The sequence below is a fragment of the Idiotropiscis lumnitzeri genome, chromosome 4 (genome assembly GCF_059441095.1).
Source record: "Idiotropiscis lumnitzeri isolate Australia: NSW breed Sydney's pygmy pipehorse chromosome 4, RoL_Ilum_1.0, whole genome shotgun sequence".
NCBI lineage: Eukaryota > Metazoa > Chordata > Actinopteri > Syngnathiformes > Syngnathidae > Idiotropiscis > Idiotropiscis lumnitzeri.
Genome location: NC_142394.1, coordinates 28,986,031 through 29,012,107, shown reverse-complemented (window position 1 = coordinate 29,012,107; position 26,077 = coordinate 28,986,031). Strand labels below are relative to the sequence as shown.

General features: G+C 44.4%; 1 protein-coding gene across 1 annotated transcript in view; it reads right to left on the bottom strand.

Annotated features, from left to right (window-relative positions):
* Positions 1-26,077, bottom strand: part of LOC148339076 (pyruvate carboxylase, mitochondrial-like) — a 143,834-nt gene that overhangs the window by 68,983 nt on the left and 48,774 nt on the right. The window contains exon 12 of the mRNA XM_088294800.1: positions 2,939-3,121. Coding sequence (XP_088150926.1) covers positions 2,939-3,121 — 183 coding nt within the window. The remainder of the gene's footprint in view (positions 1-2,938; positions 3,122-26,077) is intronic.

Genomic DNA, 26,077 nt, shown 5'->3' with positions numbered 1-26,077 from the left:
TCTGTTCAAGATTTTATGGCCAGATTTTTTGAAAGGATCCAGTTTCACGGCCTCACTATATCGTCTCTGCTTTTTGCAGATGATGTGCTTCTGTTGGCTTCATCTTCACCTCCGACCCAAAGGACAAGATCACAGATACAAATGAGTTTCCTCCGTACGGTACCTCGGGTCTTCCCTATTGGAAGGAGCCAGATAGGGTAGCTCAGCCTTCTGTTAAGGAGGTGACGATGTCTCTGCTGGTCTAGGAACATGTTGGGACTACCCTGGAAGAGCTGGACGAATTATCTGGGGAGAGGGAAGTCTGGGATTCTCCGGTTGGGTCGCTGTCTCTGCGACCCAACCCCAGACTGAAGATGGATGGATGGATGGATAAGTCTGGCTCCTTTGCTTTATACTTTGTACTGCACCCTGCTGAAGAGTATGACGATTTTGAACTCAGCACTCACTACAACAGAAACACCTCCTCCTCCACCTCCGTCTATTTTGTTATTCGGTATCTCTAAAGTGTCCGTTTCCCATTTCCACCCCCCCTTCTGTTGTCACCGATGATTTCCAAGCGTTAAATCCCGTTTATCCCCGTAGACCGTGCAGCCGCTGAACGAGCACTTTGTGTTTTTGATTCTGGCGACAGTACAAATCGAAGCATCTATCTTGTGAAAAGTTATTTGACAAGGGAGCATTGATGTCAACGTGACATTTAAGTGACGGAGCTGAACTTCTGTCTTAAAGAGGAAAAGCAGACTTTTCCTGGAATACAAGTCGTAGAATATTTGGATGCTTCGCTCGAATGGGAAGGTTTTTTATGACTGAAATGCGACTTGGTGCCACAATTCAGGCGTCACTCCCCTCCTTGTCATTTCGTTGCAGTCTTAGCATCCAAGAAAGCTTTACGCAGCGCCGAAAATAATTGCACCCCGTCGTGAGGGGGAGAAAACGAGCAGCTCCATGTTTGGAAACGCTGACGCTTGTTGTTTTGTTTTGGTTTCTTTTACCCTTCCTCTTGACTCGCCGACATGTCAACGAGAGCAGCTTTAATACGCTTTCTCTTCGATTGGTTGACAGCAATCTAAATCCGTAATATTCCTTTCACTCGTCAGCTGTACCGCACGAGAATAAACATGGCAAACGGAAAAACTGAAAATAGAAAAATCGGTCTATCAACTCATTCACTGCCATTGACGGCTATAGATGTCAAAGATCCATTTTTTTTTTTTTAACTTATTCTGATTCAAGATTCACCGCACCAAATCTATCCAAGCAAGCCTTAATGCCTCGTGCTTTTGGCCTTCTCTAAAACTCTCCACACAAATAATTGTGTTAATGACGTGCTGGCCATGATCGCAATGCAATATGCTTGCATCCAGCTTGAGGAAATATATCCCAATTACGGGAAGAGGCGCTAACATCCGTTCGCGCCACAATAAGCAAGCCAGATTTTCCCGGACCTGCAACCCATCTGGTGTTCTTGTGGAGATTTAATCAGTGACAAATGGGAGCAAGGACGCCAGGTGGAGGATGAACTCAACTCAGACGCGACACCTGGTCTCGATATACGCCTCCATAATGACTGGAAAAAAAAAAAAAACTGGTTGCCATTTTCGTTCAGTGTGGGTGAGCTTTGCGAAAAGTTGTTGAAATGACACACTGCCAAGTGTTTAATTGACATTTTCTTTCGACTTTAAAAATCTCGAGTCCATTTTTTTTTTTACCTTAAAACCCAGAATGACAAAAATGTGTGTCTTCCGATCACCTGCCTCATTTCTTTTACTTTGAAAACAAACGCTTTCATTTCTTCACTAATTAAATGTGTGCAGACGCAGACAAAGGTTTATCTTGAGGCACAGCGATTAAATATCTCAACACAATATTTCAAATATTGTTTCTTAAGCATTGTATGATGCACACAGTCAAACCTCGGCTCACAAATGTTCCGCAAATCTGGTGCCAAGACGTTTTAGCGACATAAGACGCAAAAAAACGCGTTTGGGCTTCTATTTTCAGTAGGCTTGATCAGCGATCCCCAACTTGTTTTCATTCAAGTCCATCATTTTTGCGGTGGGGTGGTTGGGTGCTCGCCGATTATTGTACAGAGCTTTGTCCGTCGTCTTTTATGTCACTAATTTTGCCAGCTTGTGGGTTTAATATTAGCATGATGCGACCGAGAAAATTAGCATATTGGCGTGCGTCAAGAATCCGATATAAGCTGGTCAATTTTCTAAATAAAATATTTTTCAGCCTCGTATAATAAATAAAACAGAAGTACTGCAAGATTTTTCGTCTGTATGGCCGGTACCAGGCCGCAAGCCTGTGCTTGGGGACCACTGGGATAGAGATGACTGTGATGGTGTCTTTCAAGGTCTTAAAAAAAAAAAAAATTCGGCAGCTGCAGCTGATCCAAAATGCCGCCGCCAGAGTCCTTACAAATGCCAGGAAACGGAACCACATCATATCGGTCCTCAAATCACGAAGCTGGCTTCCAGTGAGCAAAAGAATCGATTTTAAAATCTTGCTGCTGGTCTATCGATCTCGAAATACTTTTGGACTAAAATACATGCAAGATGTACTCGTACCCCGTGAAGCATCCAGACCCCTCAGGTGGTCTGGGACAGGTCTCGAGTGTTTTCGATTCAAAATTCCAAAATTTATCCAATTCGATACGCAAGGCCCCGATTCGATTCAATTTTCGATTCACTTCGATTAGTTTTCGATTCAATCAAGGATTTCACTTGGTACAAATTTTCCAGCCCTAGTTTCCATAAGCGGAAGCAAACAAGGTGAAGCACCGTTTAGTTACGATGCTGCCAGAGTAGATGAGATCTGCTCAAAGTGTCAGTTCATTTCAGAAGACTAATCGTGAGTCAAAGAAATATTTGCTTCCCAACAATACTTGAACAGTCTTGACTGCGCCGTAAGTGAGGCTTCGGCTCCGTTGACCTACCTTGACCCCCCTCACTCTGAATTCGGCCAGGGCTCGGCTCATCTTGGAGGCGGCGGTGGGCAGGTCCTTGCCGCTGGCGATGACTTTGACAAGCAGGGAGTCGTAGTGCGGCGAGATGACAGCGCCCTGAAAGGCCGAGGCGCTGTCCAGACGGATGCCCATGCCTTCGCCGCTTCGGAACACCTGGAGGGGAACAAATCGAAAAAGGTGACCAACCAAACGCGGTCAACTGCGGAACCCAACTGGCAAAAGGTGCACGTTTGCAAGACATGCAAACTAGTGATAGATATGCTTTTTTTCAGGGCCGATACCGATAACGATTATTGGTCGTCATGGATGCCGATAACCGATATTTGTAGCCGATATTTATGAGTAGAAAAAAGGTCGAAATGGTGTCAAAATGTTTGAAAATAAAAACTCCAAAACTTGACTTAGTTTAAATGCCTTTAAGAATATGTTTATTAAACAACTTTAGTGATTTAGAACATTTCAAATCTTTTTTTGACATTACAAAATAGACAACTTAATTTCAAAAGTTTAACAAGCTCCCAGGCTCAGTTGCATGTCTGAAAGTTCAATGAAAACAAACCTCTTTTTAAAGTTTACTCCAGAAAATAGTTTTCCATGAGTTGCGGTAGATTTACATTTATGACATTTTCACCTCACTATGGGACCTCTCCCGTAGTGAGGTGAAAAAGCAAACAGGCAGCTTTCTGCTGATTGGCTGCTACAAGGACCACATTTGATGCTGGGCCAATCGGCTTCTGCAGGCAGGGCCACGAGCACAGCAGAGAGAGAAAGAAGTGTGCTGCAGCGAGCCAAATTAATTAAATTTATCCGCCTCTGAAGTTAAAATAAGACAGATGACGATTATCGGCAAAATGTCAAAAATTGATAATAATCGGTCAATCCCTAATACAAAAAAAAAAGGAATAATTTAAAACGTCAAAACGATCTGCACAAAGCAGATCCGACCGACGCAAAGCAGCGGCGTACGATGTGGCCCTTAAATAATACTGTGGATTTTACAACGGCTGATTTTGGATACATGCATGCACAATTTGTCAGAAAGATTTAGTGTTTTCATTAGCGCGCCACTGGTGCTCGGCCGACGAACGCCGGCAGTGTTGTTAAGAACCCCTTTTTTTTCCGCTAAAAGTGTCAGTTACGCTCTCGTTCACCACAATGCGTTTATTTGACGTCCTCAAATTGCCTCTTCCGCTCATCGGAGACGAATTTGGCCAAAAACTGCAACGGAATGGCGGGAAGACGTTCGCTCTGCGCCTCGAAACGAAAGCGTTGGCATCAGACGCACGCGGACGACAACGCGGCAGAGGTGGGCTGGGGTGGGTGTGTCTGTGGGGGGGGGGAGGGGGTGGATGTAAAGGGAGCATGGGAAGAGTGAGAAATGGAATCGGGCGGAGCGCTCCAAAACACTTGGCAGGAGAGCAGAGGGAGGCGAGGGAGGAAATGCGAGGAAGGGAAGCGAGGGCCGGGGCCAAGTCGGCAGCATATGGAGCCCCTCGAGGGCTGCGAGCGAGAGATGAGTCGCAATTGTAATTAGAACAATGTTGTGCCACTCTGGTGATTTGCCAGCAAACGTCCGCAGCCGCCCAGGACTGCAAAGAGAATTGACGACAATAAAACATTTCCACAGACATCGTGCACTTCAGAACAACAGCTTGATCCAAAAAGATGACAAACCAGCAAAACGCGATTCGTGATCGATTCGATTCAATGCGACTGTGCGATTATTTTTTTTTTTTTTAAGGTGCTCTTCCTGAGTATTTTTTAACAAGTCTAATGGAAGAAAATATAAAGTAGAAAGCATTCATCAGGCGTGCCCATTTCGTCGATGGCGATCGACAAGGCGGGGTCGTTCGATCGCGTTGACTCACAAGGACGCGAACGAGCAAAAGTCGCCGTTTCCATTTGGCTCCATCTAGAATAATATAGAAACCTGCCATGCACGTTTCTTTGGAATGTGGGAGGAAACCGGAGTACCCGGAGAAAATCCACGCAGGCACGGGGAGGAACATGCAAACTCCACACAGGAAGGCCGGAGCCGGAATCGAAACCACGACCTCCGACCTGCGAGGCCATCGTGCAAACCGGTCCTCCACGAGAATCATTCGGTAAATTCATTTTGAAGAATGTTAATTTTATGATGAGCACGGAGACAATTTACTCTCCTAAAATCCTACTTATCACGCTTTTGAAAAAAAAAAAAAACTGCTTGAAGATATTTGAATCTCAATTAAGGACTTGTTTTTAGAGTCACGCCTTCAATCGCACCTCCGATTGGCTCACGCGACTTTATTTCTGCGGCCGCCGCCGGAAGCTTCTTCGGCTTTCCATCTGGGGCCGAGCGAGTTATTTTCGGCAACCCCCGCCGGCAACCGCACACTTTACGCTCCCGCTTTTATCCATAACAATTTCCAATGATGAAAGGCGAGAGGCCAGAGATCGGCGGCGATCGCTCAAAGCCGCTGTTCTGTTGCATTTGCTCCAAATAGAACACGAAGCCGGGCGGCGGGAACGCCACAGTCATTACGTGTCCTTTTGCGTCCAACAGCAGGTGTGGAGCGACGACTGTTGCGATGCGGCGAAAAGAAAAAAAAAATTGGCCTTCGGAGGTGAAAATGGAGCGAACGCATCTTAACACATTGTAGCCGTAAAAAGCCCAGCGCCTCCCTCAAGACGCTCGCGACAAATCAAAATGGCAGGAGCGTCGCGGGCCGAGCCAAAAGAGCCGAATAAACGGCGCTGCAGAACGCATCCATGCATTTCTTAAATAGGCGGCAGCGATGCGCACGCTTTGGCCAAACATTGCTTTGGATTGAAATGGCGAGGCGGAGAATCTTGTCCCGTCAGGACATTAAATCAAACGCGCGGCAAAGACAGATGTTTGCTGTTTCACGGCCGTTGTAATCAGACGGCGCCGCGGTTATCGGAAGCACTCGGCACGCTTGTGCGGACGCGCAGCAGGAAGTGCCCCCCGTGGCCTTTTAACGGCGGCTTGAAGATCACAGCCGATGCACAAAAGCGCAGCAATTAACTCTCGGGAAAAAACTAAACAAATGCTACATGTGGTCTCGCGCTTTCTTAAAGCGTGCAAAGAATATTTACGGAGGCCTGCGCACATGCGAAAGGAGGATGCCGCGATTTTGCGATTTCGAAGGATAGTAAAACTTTGGCATACGAGTCAGCCGAGAGTTTTTCAAGATCTAAGATTTTCCCGCTTGAGTGAACATTTTTTGATTTAAAATGCACTTCATATTTGGTGTTTTTATAATCATTATTTTTAATTAATTCTTTTTTATTATTACTCAAGTAAATACCTGTTCAAAGCTTCACAGAAAATAGCATTAGAAAATATGCGATTAATCGCAATTAATTACGGATTTTTTTGGCGATTAATTAGTTAAAAAATTTAATTGCTTGACAGCACTAATATATATATATATATATATGCAGCAGCTGGCTTTAGGGCGACGTCATAAGGGGCGTGGCCGCCACCTGGCCATCGGCAGGATTTTAGTCAACCAGGTGTTAGAAAAATATCCACCAAAATAACTCACATTTCATCAGAAATTAGATCGCCATAGCGCCAAAGGTAATATATAATCCTATATGCGACTGTGAAGTTAACTGTGGAAATCTTAGAGTAGCATGATACAGGCCCGTTAAAAAAAAAAAAAAAAAAAAAGGGTTGTAACAGATTAATGACATCTCTAAAGGCACCACTAGATATACATTTTGGCCTCGGGGCACAGAGATGGAGAAGATGAGTGCCGGCACAGCGATAAGATGGCGCTCCTTGATCTCACGCACAAAAAAAAGCCAAAGCACGACGTCAAGGTATCAGTGCGGCGGGGGGGGGGGGGTAAATCCACAGATGTATTCTCCATGTCGCATCCCTCCGTGGTTGCTCGCCAAGAGCGGAAAGCGCCGCAACGTGTCACGAGTGCATTCGGGTTTTCCCCCAAATGCACCTTTCAACGCTCGTTAAGTTGGAGGGACCGCGCGTTTTAATCGGATTTGCCGCCGCCGCCGCGCCCTGACGGAAAAAAAAGATTGCACGGCAAATGCAAGTTTTGTCACAGCACATTGCAAAGGACGCCACAGATAAATATCTGGGCGCGCATGCTGAATTATACATGAAGAGATGATTGCCTAGCAGCGAAAAACAAGAACATTTTCAAACCTTATTGTGCAATTCTTGTTTTCCAGCAATAAAATGGATGGACCTCGTTTCTTTGTCAAACTCCGCTTTTATGGTTTCATATTTCACCGATGAAAAAAACGCTCTCACTCACTCAATTTTTGTTCCATTTTCAATTCAGTTCAGGTTCAGTTAAACAACTGTTTACCTGCGACTGCAAACAAATATTGCGTACGGGGAAGCGAGCGGGCGGCGGCGGCGCGCAATCTGCAATTGATCGAGTAGTAATTAGAAGCGAGCGCCGACGGAAAGCATCCCAATCACTCGAAAATGGTCGTTCCAAATCGGCCCATCAGGAGCCCCTCGTGTTTGTGTCATTTCGTTTTTTCCTTATTACCAGGCGAGGCCATAAAAACGGAAGCTGGTAAAAATTTGGAAAAGCGCGGTGAGTTCGCAAAAAAGGTTGACGTGGGAGGAAATGGTCTCTCGCGTTGGTTGGAACGTCATCCGAGGGTCAAAGTCAATTCATGGCTAATTTTTTTGATTCTGAATATCGTCTTCAAATCGGTCAATTCATAGAAGAGAAAGTTTGATTTGGTCGTCTGCGGTCGTTGCCGGACTGCGAAAAAAATCAAACAAAGAGAAAGTTGTGACACGGCGGAGCAGGGCTGAGCAAGGGCCAAGTGAGATGGAAATTTTGGATACAGATGCCGAATTCTGAGGAAAAAAAAACAAAAAAAAAAAGAAAATGACAGATTAATCAGCCGATTAACTTAAACAAAATTCAAACTTATTCTCCCCAAAATTATTTTAATGGACGTCAATTCGATGCAAACTTTTAATATTTGTGGGTTGCCCTTGTTCGGACTACCTGTGAATAGTAGGATATGTTTAAAAAAATCTAATTAAAACAAAATAAAAAAATATATATATATATATATATATATTATTTTTATTAAAATTGTAAGTCAATGGCAATTTTCTATGAACTTTTTTCCATTTGTTCATAGAAGAAATAATTTGTATAGAATAAACACAATAAAACAAATTTAACTCAAAAAAGAAAAAAAATAAATCATTTAATCCTTCTCATATTTCACGTTTTAACAGTAATTGAAAGCGTGTCATATTTCACACATTTATGTTGCACTATATTTTTATTTACAACAATGATACAACAGCCGCAAAATGTTAGCGTACCGCTACACGAAGTTAAAAAAACCATCTGGATTTCAGCCGATGTTCGAAGACTCGTAATCGATCGATTAATCGGCTAACCTATCAGGGAGTGCAAAAATCATCTGATTGTGGATGAGAATAGCGGCTAGCTTCGTTATCTTTGCGCTAATCTGACAGCGGCTAGTCGTACAATCTTCAGAGCAGAAGGCCCACGAGACTGCCAAGACGCCCTTTCCCTGACCTCACTTCGACTTGACATTCATCGCATTATAGTCGACGACAAGAAAAAAAAAAAAAAATTCAATCGGCGCCGGTCAACTGCTTCAATGGAAAACCTCCCCACGAATCACACGGGGAGGTCAACCTTGTGATGCTTTTCTGTCCGCTAGCAACGCCCCCCCCCAGCCCTCCGTTGAGCGACTTCACTATCGAGCAGCACCGACATGGCCAAACGATGCACGTGCTGGATCACTAGCACACACACACACGCACGCACACACACACACACACACGCGCCTTTAAATGGACTCATTGTGGAACCCGGGAATTGATCACGTTGCCGTGAGGCCTTAATGGGATTTTCTTCCCGAGCTTTCCGCTCTTGAGCAGCTCGTTGCACCCCCCCCCCATCCCCCCTCTTCGTCGCTTTAATTAAAAGTCATTCCGCCAACGTTGTTCTCGCTAACGATCAACTCACTCTAAACTCGTTAAACGCTTAACGAGCGTGCCTATGGATCGGATTCAATATTGCTATCGAGTGACTAATACCGACATCGTTCACTTATTGCGAAGACGGCTCGGCGGCGACCACACCGAACCTCGTCTTGCTTACGGAATCCGAAGACGCCCGGCGTCATCCATCGCCTTCATTTCCCGTCCGCGCGCCCGCGATAATTTCGATCTCGTCCCGATGGAATCGTTCGTCCATTCGGTCTTTTCCTCCTTTTTCAACGCACCACTGGACTCGCTCATTTGTTCTCCTTCCTCCTCTTTTGTGGCTTTTCAAGAGGGCGACGGCGGAGCAATTACAGGCCAGCGCTACAAACACAAAGTCCGTTCCGTTCCGAGGCGAGCCGGCGCGACGAGCATGCGCTAACCGCTTTGGCACAAACAACCAACGCACTCAGTCCTGGAGTTGCCGCTCATCAAAAGACTCGTTTTTTTTTTTTTTTCCGTTTTTTTTTTAAATTGGCTTCGCCTTTCAATGTCTTCGGCGGCTCCAGACGGAGGTATAATGACCTTAATGAGCAGCCGAGAAGCCGCGCCGCTTTCCTCGCCGTCTGAATGTTCTATCAATTAAGGCCCATTCTGCTTTGCCTCCTCACAAGTCGCTCTCATCCCGCCGCACCTTCTCCTCCGTCGCCTTTTCACCAGCAACCCGACGTCGTCCTTTCATTACGCCTAATTTCCAACTTGCACATCTTCGCCACTTTGCTCCCCCCGTCGCAATTGTTGCAGGAAAAGGGGCCAATGCTCGTAATTGCCTCGCTGCGAGAAAGGTTGGCATAAAATGTTCATGTTTTGCACGTTAATGCGGCGCCATACAAAAAGGCCCGACTCGCATCCGCACGGGCACTTTGACAAAAGCTCATCTGTTACGTAACTTGCACATTTGCACACCGACAGATTCGGCGGAACGTATCGACAGAGCAAAACAAACCTCCCCTCGATAGAGTTCCATGTTCATGAGCAGTCCGATATTGTTCTTAAAAAAAAAAAAAAAAAAGGCCTGTGTTTGTTAGGAATCAAATTATTTGAAACGTCAGCGTTAAGGAGGCATATTTTGATTATCAGTTATCAAACAAGATGAGGAGGCTTATCGCAACAAAATGTTCACAACAATTTTCCCAACCCAAAAAAAAAGTGCCGTGGATGTAGGTTGTCTGAGAGCGCTGATGCAATGTGACTCATGTGCGCACAGTGCTCATTAATAATGAATGGTGAACTTTTAAAAAAAAGGGGACACATGAGGTAACTGCTCAAACTTCATCTTTATCATCGTTGATGCTTAGAAAAAGCAAAAAAGGAGCATTATATATATCTACATACACATATATATATATATATATATATATACAGTGAACCCCCGCTACTTCGCGGTTCACCTTTCGCGGGTTCAGTGCTTCGCGGGTCTAAAAAATATTCGGGAGCAATGTAGTTTCGGCGAGCGGCACAAGGGGGCGCTGAAGCGGTTAGACGGCGGGCATGCGCCGAAGAGGAGAGTGGACGAAGAAGAACAGGTTCCCCCGGACACGATCGGGGGCGACATTTTGCTTCGTTCGGGACCGTGCGTGAGCTCCGAAGGAGACCGGCCGGCGTGTGTGGCTGTCAAGCCGAAGAGAAACAACTTCCGCCCGGGCACCGGCGGAGCGCGAGGCTGTCAGTTATGAATGAATAAATGAATAAATAAATAAATGAAGAATGCCACCTTTCATTTCACTGTCATGATCCGTGCCTGTCATGCCGCGTGTGTTTTTGTTTTTTCAGCTGTGTGGGCGTTCCTCCAGCGATAGTCTCGTCAGCTGCTGCGAGACGCGCTGATTACGCTGACTATATTGTGATTATAATAAATATCTTTGTATCACCACCTTTTTTCCCGTGTCTGCGTTTGGAGAGTCCTGTTCAATCCTCCAGCTCTGCTGGAGGATCATAACATTCACAGGGCCCACCGGACGGCGTACCAGCAGGTAAAAGTCGAAGTAATTAAATAAATACAAAAAGAAGTAATTGAATAAATACAAAAATAATGGCTGGGGAATAAAAAAATAATAAGTTTTAATAATAATTTGTTTTTTTGTTATAACATGAATTTCACTCTCTCTCTCTCTCTACCAGTACACATATATATATATATATATATTTTTTTTTTTTTTAAGCATTTTTGAAGGTGTGCCGCTACTTTGCACCTATATATATTTATATATATATATATATATATAGGTGCGAAGTATATATACACACGGTGTTTTTTTTTTTTTTTTTTTGAAGGTGCGACGCTACTTCGCGGATTTTCAGTTTTCGCGGGTGGTCTCGGTCCCCATTAACCGCGATAACCGGGGGTTCACTGTATATATATATATATATATATATATATATATACACACACAAACACGCACACACATTTTTTTATGATTATCATTCGATCCATTAAAGCTCCACAGACAGCAGCCGGTCGATCCAACATGGCCGCCTGCCACTCATCCATTTCCTCTGCAGCTTTTTTGGATGCATTTGCCTGCCATTATAGCTTCTCTTCCCCACTCTGCAGCGCGGCCATGATGATGGCCAGACAACAACTCGCAGGCCAACGTTGGCTGGCTGCCTGACATGAATACTAAAGCTGAAATGGAATCTGGCCCGCGCAATAAATTGTCCAATGCACTCACAGGTTGCTTCATTAACCCTCCCGCCACCACCCGGTGTGATCCAAATCAGTACAGAACGGCCATTTCCCTTTTTTCTTTGTTTTTAATTTCCTTTCGTGTTTACGAGGTGAGATGCGTCATTGCCCCGCCGGGCCTTTGCAAAAGTGACGTGTGTTCATTTTCACGTGTCGAGCGCATCACAATATTGGGAGTCAATGATTGCGATTTCCACGCACGGTCAAATGGCAAATAAGCAGCAAAGCGCTCGAGTTGGAACATTGCGGCCAATCAACCCAAAGCGAATATTAATTAAAGGTCAGCAGAGGACAAAAAAGAGAGGCGCAAAGTCTTCATGGCGAGTCATCCAGGAAAGAGGGAAGTGGACTCAAAGCGAACGACGGTGCGAGCTGTTTGCGTATTCATCCAACTTCCTCTTATCTCGCCGTCTAGCGGCACCTCGGATACGACGTTATCCGTCGTAATCCTCTCTCATCCCCACGTAACGTCTCTCATCCGCCACCTTGGCTGGCCTCGCTTTTGACGTCGCCTTCGCCTTCATTATGCCGCTCACGTGAAGGCGAGGACATCCCGAATCTCGCCTCGCCTCGACGCGCGTGTGCGTGCGTGCGTGTGCGTGTGCGTGTGAGTGGCACACTTGATGGACTCCCTCACACGCTCACACACACTGAAATTAATTTTCAATGCGTCCAATTTTGCTGGTGACCCCTCCCGCTTGTGAATTAACGAGTGGCATTCCTCATCAGCCAGGACTAATGAATTAGCCAGCGACGCATTTATGAAGCTGGACGAAAACGGCGAGATGGAATACGAGCTTGTTGTCGGGGGCGCATAAGCGCAATTCTCTTTTAATGAGAAATGTAAAACAGTCTGCGAAGGTTTTCCGACGTCCTTCTCGTATTTTTATAACAACTTTGATCAGTTCTCGTGCGCCTTGATCTACTTACAAGATTTGTCAGGAGTAATCATCATAATGCAACTTTTATGAGCACAAAGTGAAACGAGGGTGTCATCAAAAAAACAACTCAAGTGTTTGTGTTGGGTTTCTATTATTTCACAGCTTCAAAGGACTTTGGAAATATTATAAATAAGCGTGGCAATTTCCACGGTTCCCGACAGACTTTTACAGGATTTTTTTGTTTTTAATCTGTTACAGAGCAAGTCAAGTTATCACAACACACACAAAAAAAAAAATCCACGCCAAGCATTGGAAAAGTGAGATTTTCTACAATTGGACATTTAATCAAATTGCTTCAAGGTTATCAATCGACAAACTAAATGAGCTAAAAAAATAATCAAATCAATCAAATGAAATACTAAGAGCTCTCTCATCTCATTGCAGTTCTCAACTGTTCACCCGTGCAGAAGAACGACACGCTCACAAATGTCACAAAATGAATAGATGATCTCATTTGCACGGTGACATGGAAACGACTTTCATTGCTCAATAAATCAAGATGCAGCCGATTGACTCTGCTGAAATGTTAACGGGTCGGAGAGGGGATAAAGCCGATGCGAGCACCCGCGGCGACGCCAAGGGCGGAACCAGCGAAAAAGCTTTTTATTTATTTATTTATTATTTATTTATTTTTTTTTAAAAAGCTCTACGCTCAGGAAGCAGTTCACGCTAACCAGTGTGACTGCAAATTGTGAAGAAAATCACAAATTCAATAAAAATTTGAAAAAAAATTGCAATTCAATATTTTCCTGAAATCGTTCAGCCTGACCTCACACACTTGTTTGCAGAAAATAAAGCTTTACTTGGGTGTAAAAAAAATAAAAAAAATAAATCAGTTATCTCAGTCACATGGAAACACCGGGCAACAGAAACGTGCAATTTGATTGGCTGTTCGCGTCACGTGTGACTCGTTGCCGACTCGAAGCCGGAAAACGCTGCCGCTCTCCGTTGCCGAGTGACGACAAACGTCTGCGTTCACCCACGAGTCGGGAGTGAAAAAGTCATCTTCCAGGAAAACTCAAGCTTTTCTAGGACATTCGACTTTTTTTTTTCGGCTCATTTCCCATGACTGTCAAATTGCTCCATCATTTTTCCCCGTGCACGCGCTCCCTGTCGATGTCATTTTGATCATTTTTCATGTGGACCTGCGCTGGCTGCGAGTGTGAGGATTAGTGCGATTAAACTTGAAAATCATCGACGCTTTGAAATCAGAGCCTCATTAGTCCGCCCTCCCTGCTCACCATCTATTATTTATTTCTCTCCGCACCCCTCGCGTGTCTTCCTGCATCCTCTCGCAATGATTACAGCGCTTGTTGGGGGACGCAGGACGCTTTCAAATTTCTCACTGCATTGTTTTTTGTTTTTTGGTTTTTGGTTTTGTTTTTTGTGCCCGACGCCGGCGGACATCGGGCTCCTTTTTTTTTTTCGCCAGGTCGTGCGAGTGCAAACAAGCAGACGAGGGGCTTCCTCCAGGATGAAAGTGAACAAACACAATGAGATGCTTCGCATATTTTTCCATACTGATTAATAGCGCTTGTCTGTCACTATCGGATTGTTGTGTGTTTTTTTTTTTTTTTTTTTTTTGAAGCCGGACCACACATTCACACCCGAGAGGCTGAGGAATTTCAAATGGATTCCTCTCGTATTGGGAGCCAAAGTGAGCAGGCTCAAACACCCCGAGGCTGAAGCTCTTTAAAACATATTAGTGCTATTATCTGGGGCAGCGGCATAAATAGGGCCCGGGATCCGTTTTTTTTTGTGGAAATGTCTCGCAGCCTCCGTCCCGCCAGGGCTGCTTGTTGACTGGCGAATTAGCCTGACATTAGGATAAACTCGCACTTCCTCCCCCAAAAGCTGCAGCTCATCCTCATTAGCGCCGTCTCAGCATTTCTCTCTGATCGCTGCCAAGCCAGCCAGCGACGCCGGTGTCACTTTTCTGGCGGGCGACGACTCAGTGCCGCCATCTCTCATCGCGCAGTCAACATTACTTTTGCGCAATCGGCACCTCTCGCTCGTGCAGCTTTGCTAGCCTGTTAAAGCTTAGCGTTTGGAAGTGATCTGCGCGTAATTTATTGGAACTTTGTGGGGAATTAGTCTTTGTATTTACAGCAATAAAGCAATTACAAACATTTAATTCATCGTGCCGCAGATCCAATCTGCACAGGTACTAGCAGGAGAATGCTAGGAGCTAAGCTAAGTTGCTATGCACCATACGGTCGACTGCTGGCTAGCTAGCACGGCTAAAGACTCCGTCCCAGTCAGAAAGTACAATTTTGAAGAGAATTGTGCCCACTAAATTGGAAAAGGAGTCACAACATGCGACACAGTGAGTGGCGAGCGATTACAAGAGAGGCTAGAGATTACTAGTCACGCTAACCGCTAAACTAACGTGAAATGTGAAACAGTGGAATAATATGTGTTTAGCTCGTCCAGTACACTTTTAAGACAAATCCTGCTGGAACCACATAACAGTAATCAACTATAAATAGCTAAGTAGAAGGTAAACTATGAAGTGTCGAGAGAACGCATCACAACAGCAAACACAGACGCCCAAAAATCATACGTCCGCCATTATGGCGAGCAGATTATTTAATAATACCAGCTATGCTATTTTCCGTTCCTCGTGTAATTTAGTGTTGACTTTGCCAGTGATTTAGGTGGGCTGGTACCGAGTCGGTACCGAGTCGGGCACTTCTCAGTTCTAGCCTCTGGCATACGAGGACTTTTCACGGCGTACTGAGACTTCACGTGAGCCCCGCAAGTCATTTAGACATGTCGAGGAAGCTGCCAAAAAAAAAATACTCAGAACATAAAACAGCGCCAACAAAAAGGCTAACTACAAAATAATAGCTTACCAAATGATACATTGACTCCGACGGAATTGAAGTAGGCCCTCATGGCGCTTGGTCACATGATGGCTAGCTTGCTAGCCTTCCCAACATTTCATCTTACATTATTCCGTTTTTTGTTTTTTTTTTAATTTCCATCACAAAGTTGCTATCAACAGCACAAGGCCATCCTGGAATCATATTCACTCGCTAATTAAGGACGCTAAAAAAGAGCTAATTGCTTTCGCCGTCACTGTCAGATTGTTAGCGTTAGAAGCTAGCTAGCAGTAAGCGAGAGACAGAGAGAAAGAGAAATAAATAAAAGTGTGTGCACCCACCGCCTAATTTACCTGGCAACACACAAATTAGGCGCATTTTTCCTTCCACTTAAATCACTGCACGTTGCCTCTCGTTTTTATTAGCCAGCAGAGAGAATGCTGAGGCCCGTGTGACCATAACGAGCATTTTTCTGACATTTTCCTTCATTTCTCATTGAATAATGCATGAAGCTTAATGAGAAAGCCATGCATATTCAGGAGATCTATGAAGGAAATTGGTGCTGATCCAAATTGGTTTTGTTTTTTTAGCCTTGGCGGAGGTCTTCCACTCCGCAGCACACTCGGATTCACAGGCGCACCTCTTCTCCCAAAGAAGCCCCGTCGATGACCCTCATTCACACCGGGAAATCGCCCCCCCCCCCCCATCTCATTAACCAGTGAGACCGATTGAGAATGGCGGCGTGCATTCTTTCACCGCCATTTGCCGACGCCACGATCGGCTCATTTGAAGTCAGACACGTTGGTGTGTCGAAAGAATCGCTCACGTGCCGCGTGCATCATTTGTCTTTCTCGAACCCGACCATCGGGGGACGTGTTGCTAATTAACACCATCAACAACCGCCGCTGACCGGCGGGACTGGTCATAACCACCCCGGCGGCATCGTAGTAAATAGAATGCTTAATAAATGCCAACACACAGTTGAACACATGGCTGGCGAGGCAGCGCTGACGAGACGAAACATGCAAATGCTTGGCTGGAGAAGGGAAAGACACACACGCGCACACACACAGAGGCTTTGAGTGTCACCGCATCGGCTCGCCACGTCTGGGGAAGCGGGATGATTAATCGCACTGTGCGCAGATGGCCGCGCGACGGACGGCCAGGGAGAGAACTCGAGTTCTCCCACTCACACGCCGCTTTATTGCCTTTGCTCCCTGGTGGGCTGGCCGCCTCCTCTTCCACGCCGCTAGATCGAGGAATGATGTTCACACCGCTACATTCTCAACATGGACGCCTGATAGCTGGCGACGACCACTGTGACGCTTTGGTCGCGAATGAGCCAAAGATGTTCCCGCCGGCGTTGATGAGCACCGGAGTCGCAATTTGCGCGTGCATCAAAGCGATTTTGGGTGAAATTGTTTGGGAACGTGAGGGTGGAATAAGTCCGATGTCTCCATTTAGAGGTGCAACGGTTGATCGACAGCTACGGTAATCAATTATCAAATTAATCGGCAATTATTTCTGGTAATCAATTGCTTTGTTTATAGAGGACTGAAATGCCCACATTAAATAAATAAATTTAAAAAAACGATAATATAAAATTGTCATTAATTCAATAATTAAATAAATAAATGCGCAATGAATTAAATGATCAACGATTATATGTAAAAATAAAATCAATATAATTATTAATTAATTATTCATATATTTAATAAATCATTTAAGTATTTAATTATTTCATGGTCCCGCAGTGTTTCACAAATTAATTTCATCTGCCAAACTGTCAAATTTGATCTGTCCTCCGTACTTAACGTGATTATCTTTGCGCTGAATCCAAATCAAACTTTTGGAAAGCAATGAATGAGGAACATTTTCTGACCATTAACTGAATCATAATCAATTTATGCTTGTGCATTTTCTGCACTATCAATTTGAAATGAGGCCCAAAACATGTTTGAATCAAATTTTTTTTTAATTAAATTTATGGATTAATCGGAAAAAATAAACGATTATACAATTATGCAGCCGGAATAGGTCGCAAATGGAATAAGTTGTCGAAAGAAGTGAAGTCAGCGCTGAATATGAATGCCAAAACAAAATCCCCGCCCCCCACATTTCTTTGATTTCTTTTAAACATTTTTTAAATTAATTTCACGAGCCGACCTTTTAGCAATTTCAAAAAGCTACTTTCTTTACTTTTAAATGCCTTGAAATCTTTTGTTTGTAAATGTTGTCAATGTACGCTCTTTTAGTCATTCTAATAAGCTACTTTTGTTCTCCGGCTTTGAAGGTCTTGTGAAGCACACACAAGTTGCCTCGAGGATGAAATATAAATACATTTGCCTCGTCATGCACTATAAACATATACATATATATTAGGGGTGTGCATCTCTCCGATAAGAAACATTTGGAGACACTTCATGTTCAAGTGGAACGATTAGACTTGGTTCCTTCAAAACCGATTTCTCGATTCAAATCGGTTTTCATTCACCCCCCGCCCCCCTCTCTCCCGGGAAGCCATCCAATCCTGGCCTCCAAATGATTCACGCCCGCTCGGATTGGACGGCCACCCACGATGAACTGATTATGCGCGTGGCACGCAGACGAAGCGTACCTCACGCAACTTCACACTTTGCCAACAAGGACAAGCTCGCTTCGCTCTCTTTTTTTTTGCACCGGCATCCAATCGTGAGCAAAAAGCGTGTTAACTCTGAGTCACCCTCGCACGCACGGCGTCTGTTTTCTTGTGACATGAACAACGGGTGAAGGTGTCTTCATCATCGTCATTGGAGAAATGTTGGAGAATGACAAGGCTGTGGTCTCATCAAAAAAAAAAAAAAATTTGGTTGATCTGCTTAATTTATTCGCAGCAGTTTTCCCAACGGAGCATTTACTGTAAATTAATTACCACGGTACTCGCGGCCTCTTTAGGCTTGCTTGCTTGATACTGAGCAGCTCACAGTATGACTTGCTTTCAAACAAGGTGTAACATTGTCAAATCCCGTTTATAATACACATTTAAAAAAAAAAAAAATAGGCAATCCCAATTCGGGGTGCAGTATAATTTCAAAACTTCAAAACGTACCCAACCAAATGATATGGACATCAAAGCCTAAGTGCGCTTTTATTTTGAAGTCTGGGAGATGAAATCACTGATTAAGGGCGCTAAAAAAATGACTTAATTACGCTGACACTATAATCTAAGGCACCCGTTGTCAGCATTCAGCGGCGGCCACGCTAGCTAGCAAGCTAGCTTGTAGCATTGGGAAAAACTGTCAGCTTACTTTTTAAAAGCAGTTTTTGAGACGTACTCTGAAGCACAGTTGGCGTTCCGACTGATCACTTTTTAACAAACAGGCTTTCTCAAAATGCGCTGTTTTAGCCAATGAGGTCGCTCCTGTGGTTGTGACATCATGCTAGTTTAACACGGTTCAGTCATGCGCAACTGATACAATACAACTTTATTTATAAAGCGCATTTCACAACAAAGCACTTTACATGTGGCGTCATATAAATTAGCGGCAAATTAGAACACCAATTACAGAAGAACAGCGACAGGCTCATGTCGAGTCGAAAGCTAAAGAATAAACACGAGTTTGAAATGTGGATAGAGAGGGGGCGGGGCTTGCCTAACATTTAAATGGAAGGTCATTTCAGGGTGAAGGACCGGCAAGGGAAAAAGCGCAATCCCCTCTGAGGCTCCGACTGTGTTACGGGAGCATTAAAAATATCCGCAAATGCGACCAGATGATAATAATGAAGAACGGCAAATCAGGCTGGCGGATTATAAACGGGCAACGAAAGAAAAAAAAGGCAGATTATAGACAGGAGTGTATTAGTGATAGACCGATATGCTTTTTTCAGGGCCGATATCGATAACGATTATTAGTAGTCATGGAGACCGATAACCGATATTTGAAACGTGTTGAAAAAAAAGGTAAAATGGTGTGAAAAATTTGGAAAAATAAAAACTTGATTTAGTTTAATTACCTTTTTAGCACGTTTATGAAACAACTTTAGTGATTTACAACATGTGAAGGCTCTTTTTTTTTTTTTAGATCTTACAAAATAGACAACTTGGTTTTAAAAGTCTGACAAAAGGTGAAAGGAGTAGTTTTCTTTTAGTTGTGAGTTGCAGTAGACTAAAATCTGTTGCCTTCTGCTGTGCATGTGACTCGAGGTGAAAAAGCAAACAGGCAGCTTACTGCTGATTGGCTGCTCCAAAGAAAGTGGTGTGGGCGGGACAATCTGCTTCTGCAAGCAGGGCCACGAGCACAGGGGAGAGGGAGGGGGAGGGGGAGAGAGCTGCAGGTAGCCAAAACAAATCAACAAATTATCGGCCTTGAAAGTTAAAACAAAGGCAGTTGCCGATAATCGGCAAAATGCCAAATATCGGTCCCGATAATCGGCCCGGCCGATAATCGGTTCAGCCCATGTGTGTATTATACATGTGATTTCACAAAATCAAATAAAATATGTGCAGACCAACTGCAAAACAGAAAAATGTCGGCAGGAATAATGTTGACGGGCTTATCTTTTGTTTACGCAAGGAATACATCTGCCAAGTATTAACAAGTGCTTTTTGAACAGCCGCATCTACGAAGGGTGTTTTCCCGCCCGTACTAAATGGACGTCAGATGTCGAGCTTATTAGCAGGACTGATGCGTTTGGCGCGGCAAGCAGCTGTTTAACAACATGATTACGACAACGTTGTTACGAGACAACAAGAGGCTGTCAGTGCGGCGACCTCCTGCCGGGCGGTGTCGACCACGTTATGCGGCCATGTGGCCGCGCTGTTATTAGATATTGAATCTTGCTTGGAAACGCGCCCGTGCACAGGCGGTTTTCGCTTGGGCTCCCATCTCAGCCCTCGCCTCAATCGCCCCGAAATACTCCAAGAGTGTGCTCAGGGGGAGACAACAGCAGCTTTCCGGGAATCCTCGGCAGCGTTGCTCTCGGATCACAGTGTTCGTAACGCCTCGCACGTCAAAGCTGTCAGGGAAGGGACACCTGGCGGCAGCGTGCGTGATGAGGGACGGATACTTAAGCGAGTTGCCAGGCTACGGCAAATGCATGAGATGTTGCACAGGACGGAGAACAGGAGCTAATGGAGACACAAAAGGGAAGCCTGCTACACCTGACTGTTTAAAGCACTTGCGTTGAATTTGTTCCACGGATTTGCATGCATTCATCTCACTCTCACTCTCTCACTCTCTCACTCTCTCACTCTCTCACTCTCTCACTCTCTCACTCTCTCACTCTCTCACTCTCTCACTCTCTCTCACTCTCTCTCTCTCTCTCTCTCTCTCTCTCTCTCTCTCTCTCTCTCTCTCTCTCTCTCTCTCTCTCTCTCTCTCTCTCTCTCTCTCTCTCTCTCTCTCTCTCTCTCTCTCTCTCTCTCTCACACTCTCTCTCTCTCCGTCCCTCCCTCTCTCTCCCTCAATTTTTTTATTGAATTTTATTTAACAATTTTAGGTCGGCCTGCGAATAGTGAAATTCCTCGTATAATTGAAGCCCAATGAAAGGGATTTTTTTTTACTTATTTTAAATTTTTTTTAATTAATTAATTTTTGTCATTATATTTTGATCTATTTATTAAACCATGATAACAGCTAAATGTGTTAATTGTAACTCAAGCAGAGCATGCTGGGAAACGCACCCTCCTTTTGATTCCCTAACACGCCGCCAAATTTGTTTTTTCTTTCCCCCAAAAGGTGCGACGTGAGATGCTGACGACACGCAAAACACAACACTTCAGACCAGAATAATATTCCATGCCGTCTGTTTCAATTCCTCTTTCCAAAGCTACAACGTGATCGTATCAAAAGACACGAAAGACGCCGCCTGCCAGCGCGTTCACCAAACAAGTTCTCAATGTGCTCTCGCTGTTGCGCCGTGACGGCTGGCCGCCGACGCCTGTCTGTCTGCGTCGGGTGAATTGAATTATCAGCGTGACATTTAAAAAGGCCCGCTTCTGCCTGAGCCTCGAAACGTGTGGGAAGCTGAAGAAGGATGCGCCGCGTAAACAAAAAAAAAACCAGGTGTTTCTCAGAGCGCCAAAGCACATTCACAAGCGGAGAGAAGCGCGCCTGCTGCAGCTTGTTGAAATCATTTGTCACGTCAACATCATTCTTCTTAGTCATTTGAATGCCCGAGTTCCAATCTACAGAATATAAATTCCAACCGCTGGATGGTTTGTGTCACTCAGTGGCGGGCCGTGCATTTCACACGTCGGCCTTCAAGTCAAGTCATTTGCATCATTTATGACACAACGGCTCGAGAAATAATATACAGACGCACGATTACACACAACTGAGTGTGAGTATGCAATCACAATACCATCAAGGTGAGGCCTGCAAGAAGGTCTTTCACCAACTCGTGATCTGATTGGCTATCGCAACTGTCAATCAACTCGAAGAGCCCGGTCACTCACACAGCATAGAAGCCTGCACGGTTGATTTTGAAGGCCTTGGACGAATAGTGCCTGATGAAATCTGCCTGGCAACACAACCTAGCTGAGTTCTGATTGGATAAAAATTCTAAACTAAAAATACAACACTGGGAAATATATATTCCGATGACACACCGCCGCAGTCTTCTCCGTCCACTCGGTCGCGACACCCGCCCTCCCCTCTCGCACCTCTTGCGTCAACCGCTGTCTTCCCTCTTCAGAGGGTTCCTCGCTGCACTGGAAGGATGGATGGAGGAGGCGCGGGATGTCTGCGCAGGCTGATAACGGCAGACTGAAACAGACACAAGTGCGCGGCGATCGTACAAAAGGAGGCCCCCGCGTTCGCGTTGGACACGGAATCTATTAGGCCTCGCTCGTATGTGACGAGCCGCGAAGAAAGGAGAGAGAAGATGAAAGCGGATGCTTTTTTTTTTTTTTTTTACAGTTCAAAATTAACAAGATGACAGCTGGAATAAAGATGAGGAGGGAAATGGTGGAGGAACAGCCCAGGGTTGGAAAAAAAAAACTCTCTAAAGAGCAGTTTGTGAGGAGGAAGGGATGGCGGTGCGCATGTCAACATGCAGAAATGTGTTCAAACTCACGGCGGGGCCACGAGCGGCTTACTCGACAACTCCAGGAAGTGCGATTCGGAATGTGAAAATACTCGCGATAGACCGATATTTTTTTTTTTTCAGGGCCGATACCGATAACCGATATTTGAAGCCAATATTCATTTTTTGAAAAAAAAAAAAGGGGTAAAATAGTGTCAAAATAAAAACTCCAAAACTTGACTTAGTTTTATTACCTTTAAGTACATGTTTATTACAACATTTGAAAGCTTTTTTCGATCTTAGTTTTTAAATGTCTAGCAAAAGGTGCACGGAGCATGTCTTATAGTTCAATGAAAACAAACTTCTCTTTAAAGTGGACTGGGGCAAATAGTTTTCTTTTAGTTTCGAGTTAGTAGACTGACATTTATTAAAATTTGGGCAAAGTCTGTTGCCCCCCGTGGTGTGTGGGACTCGATGTGAAAAAACAAACAGGCAGCTCACTGCTGATTGGCTGCTACCCACTGCACAAGGAACCAATCAGATGCTGCTACGGGCGGACCAATCTGCTTCTGCGGGCAGGGTCACCAGCACATCCGAGAGAGAGAGAGAGAGAGAAGAGCGCTGCAGCGAGCCAAAACAATCCAGCTTTTAATGTATTGGCCTTGAAAGGTTAAAAAAAAAAAAAGACCAATGCGGCTCATCAGTCTATCACAAGTTGAAACTCGCCGCAGGGGCCAAGAGCGGGTTACTCGGCAACTCCCGGAAGTGCGATTTGCAATGTGCAAATACCGCTTGATATGCTCAAATGTAATCAATCTTTTAATCGTGCGTAATTTGAAGAGCAAGCGGGCGCTGAAATTGCGCACAATTTGACAGCAAGCCACTTTAAAAGTTGATCAAGTGCAACGGCGGCTCCTCAGCTCGCATTGACTAATCGCCGCCGACCATCGCTTATCTCAAGGTTAGCCCCGTCGCAGGTTTTCAGATTCATTTCTTCGCACTCCCCAGACGGCTTTTGTGAATAAGCCAGCGTCTTTATATTCTTGCAAAAAATATCCTCAATAGGGAAAGTCAATCCATGAGTCCATGGACGTGTCACGCATCGGCAATAAATAATGGAATTGCGACAAGGTCATCTCGCCATGAATCTGTTTTTCTTTTTTTTTTTTTCTTTTACAAACACAAGCAACAAATAAATCTGTATTACGACAATATGAGATCGCTCGTATTCATTGTAGAGTTGACGTCGAAATGAAGCAAGTCCTTTTTGTGTTGGACAACGTTGGGGGGGGGGGGGGGGTTGTGAAATAAATAAAACAGCCAAGAGCGATTAAAAGCGACACACGCTGTGCACGGCCACGCAAAGTCCAATCGGACGCAAGAAAAGGTATTTATAGCGCGGTCGGGAGACGAGTGAATGACGCCGGCGCGCCGAGAAGGAAATGATTGCAAACGAGCCGGATTGCGCGAGGATGAAGAAATGAGGACAGTGCAGACAAATGGAAAACAAATCCCGAAGACAAACAAATGAAAAATGGCCGCGGAAGAAAGGAGATTTTTATTGAGGAAAGCGGAGACAAGGTGAATATTGAGGGGCCGGGGAGAATGGGATTTCAAAGTGAATTAGGAAAGGGGGGAGGAGAAGGGGGGGGGGGGACACACACAAAAATGAGCAAATAAGGAGATTTCCATAAAGACGGAAGGGAGAGAATGGCGTGCAAATATTGGATGGGGAGGCGGCGTGAAGGGAAACCCACTCAAATAAATCACAAAGACGAGAGAAAGACGAGGCCTGGCAAGGAAAAGATGCAAAAAATAGAGAAAGGAGAAAGAAAGGACGGATGGGATGCACGACAGCGTGCGAGCGAAAGATGAGGACGGACTACAACAAAAAAAAAGAGGAAAGGCGCCAATTTGTGGCGGAGGAAAAAAAAATAAATATCTGAGGCACGTTCAACGACACACATCTTACGAAGAGCAGAGTAACAACTTAAGATGATCAGAATGGGCAACCTTCTGGAAAATAATTTTCAGATTGGAATCGGGTTGGAATTGGCGCTTTCCGCGGTTGTGACGTCAAGCGCGTTCTCGTCGTCGTCTCACCGGAAATTTCAGCACTAGAGATCGGACTTGGGCCTTGAAAAGTGCCGTGCAAATTATTTTTTTTTTTTTTCTCCAAAGGTAAGAAGTTGTGATATTGTCACTTAAAATATGCATTTGCATGAGAAGAAAGGAGGCTGCAATTTCATTTTTCAGCCACAGGTGGCAGTAGCGATGGAGCTTTAAGCAAAAATCTTTTTGTTTTTTTTAAGTGAAAATGTCCATCCAGTCAGCAAACTCATCATATATTCCGGTTTGCATTTGGAAATTAATTTTTGTATTTTATTTGATTTTTTTTAAATGGCCAAAATGAATTCCTACCAACATTAAGATCTTACTTAATACAAAGAGTTGTAATGGAAAATTTCACTCCTTTTTTGGTGAAATTGGAAGGTGCTGTTGACTCTAGCTAGCTAAAAAAAAAAAAACTCACTAAAAAAAAAACTAAAAAAAAACATGGACAAGTCAATCCAGATGTACAAACAAAAGACAAAAGTCGATCACAAGAGCAATTTCCGCGAATGAATTAGTGCCTTGGCCGCTCACTTTGCAAAGAAACAGGTAATCATTACTAATCGTATTGCCCACGCGAGGCGGAACATCCAAAAGGCTTGCTTGCTTCCTGTCCTCACGCCGTACATCATTTCAGAACAAGCCACCCAGGCTTTGGGAGCGCTGGACTTTGGCTAAATATTACATTAAGCTGTGCGGTTAGCAGACCCACAAATAGTCTTGACGGAGCTCGGGCGACGTGGTGAACATTTCTCATCCATTTGAACGCTGAGATCTTTGCAATTAAAATGTCTGGCGGCCGATGCAGCAATCATTTCTCTTTGGCTAAATCTGGCCTGATGAAATGGCAAAAGATGACGCGCTAGAAGAGGAAGCAGCGGGGACAAAAGCAGACAATCCAGTGCTTAAACACTGTGGGAATTTGTTCCAGTAATTATCTTGGCCTTGACTGGCAGAAACACACACACCAACACGTCCACATTTTCTCTCTACTCGTCTCCACCTGCCCTGCAAGTCTAGTCACGTAGATGGTGTCTGAAGGCGTGACCTTCTCAAGGTCAAATGGGGGTTTTCTTTGAAAACAAGATCTTGTAAGGCTGTGCACTTGGAACACGCCTTATATTCTCTCTCTGATCTTTGAGCTCACAGGTATACCAACATCTTGCAGAAGATCCACTCCATCGCCACCTCGCTTATGGTTACATTTAGTAACAGGCCTTACAATAGTTGTTCCGTTACAATCGATTTTATTTTATTTTATTGTATTTTATTTCAATGACTTTTCACACCAGGTTTATTTTTTATGGGGATTTTGTTGATTTATTTTAGCATTAGTTTTATTTTTTTAAGATGTGTACAGTCTAATTTATTTTATTTGTAGTTTTAATTACTTTACATAGCCGGTTTATTATTTTTATAGTTTCTTAATGCTTTGCTTTAGCATTAGTTTTAGTTTTTTTAAGATGTGTATATTTTGTCTGAGCACAATTATTAAAAAAAAAAAAAAAAAAA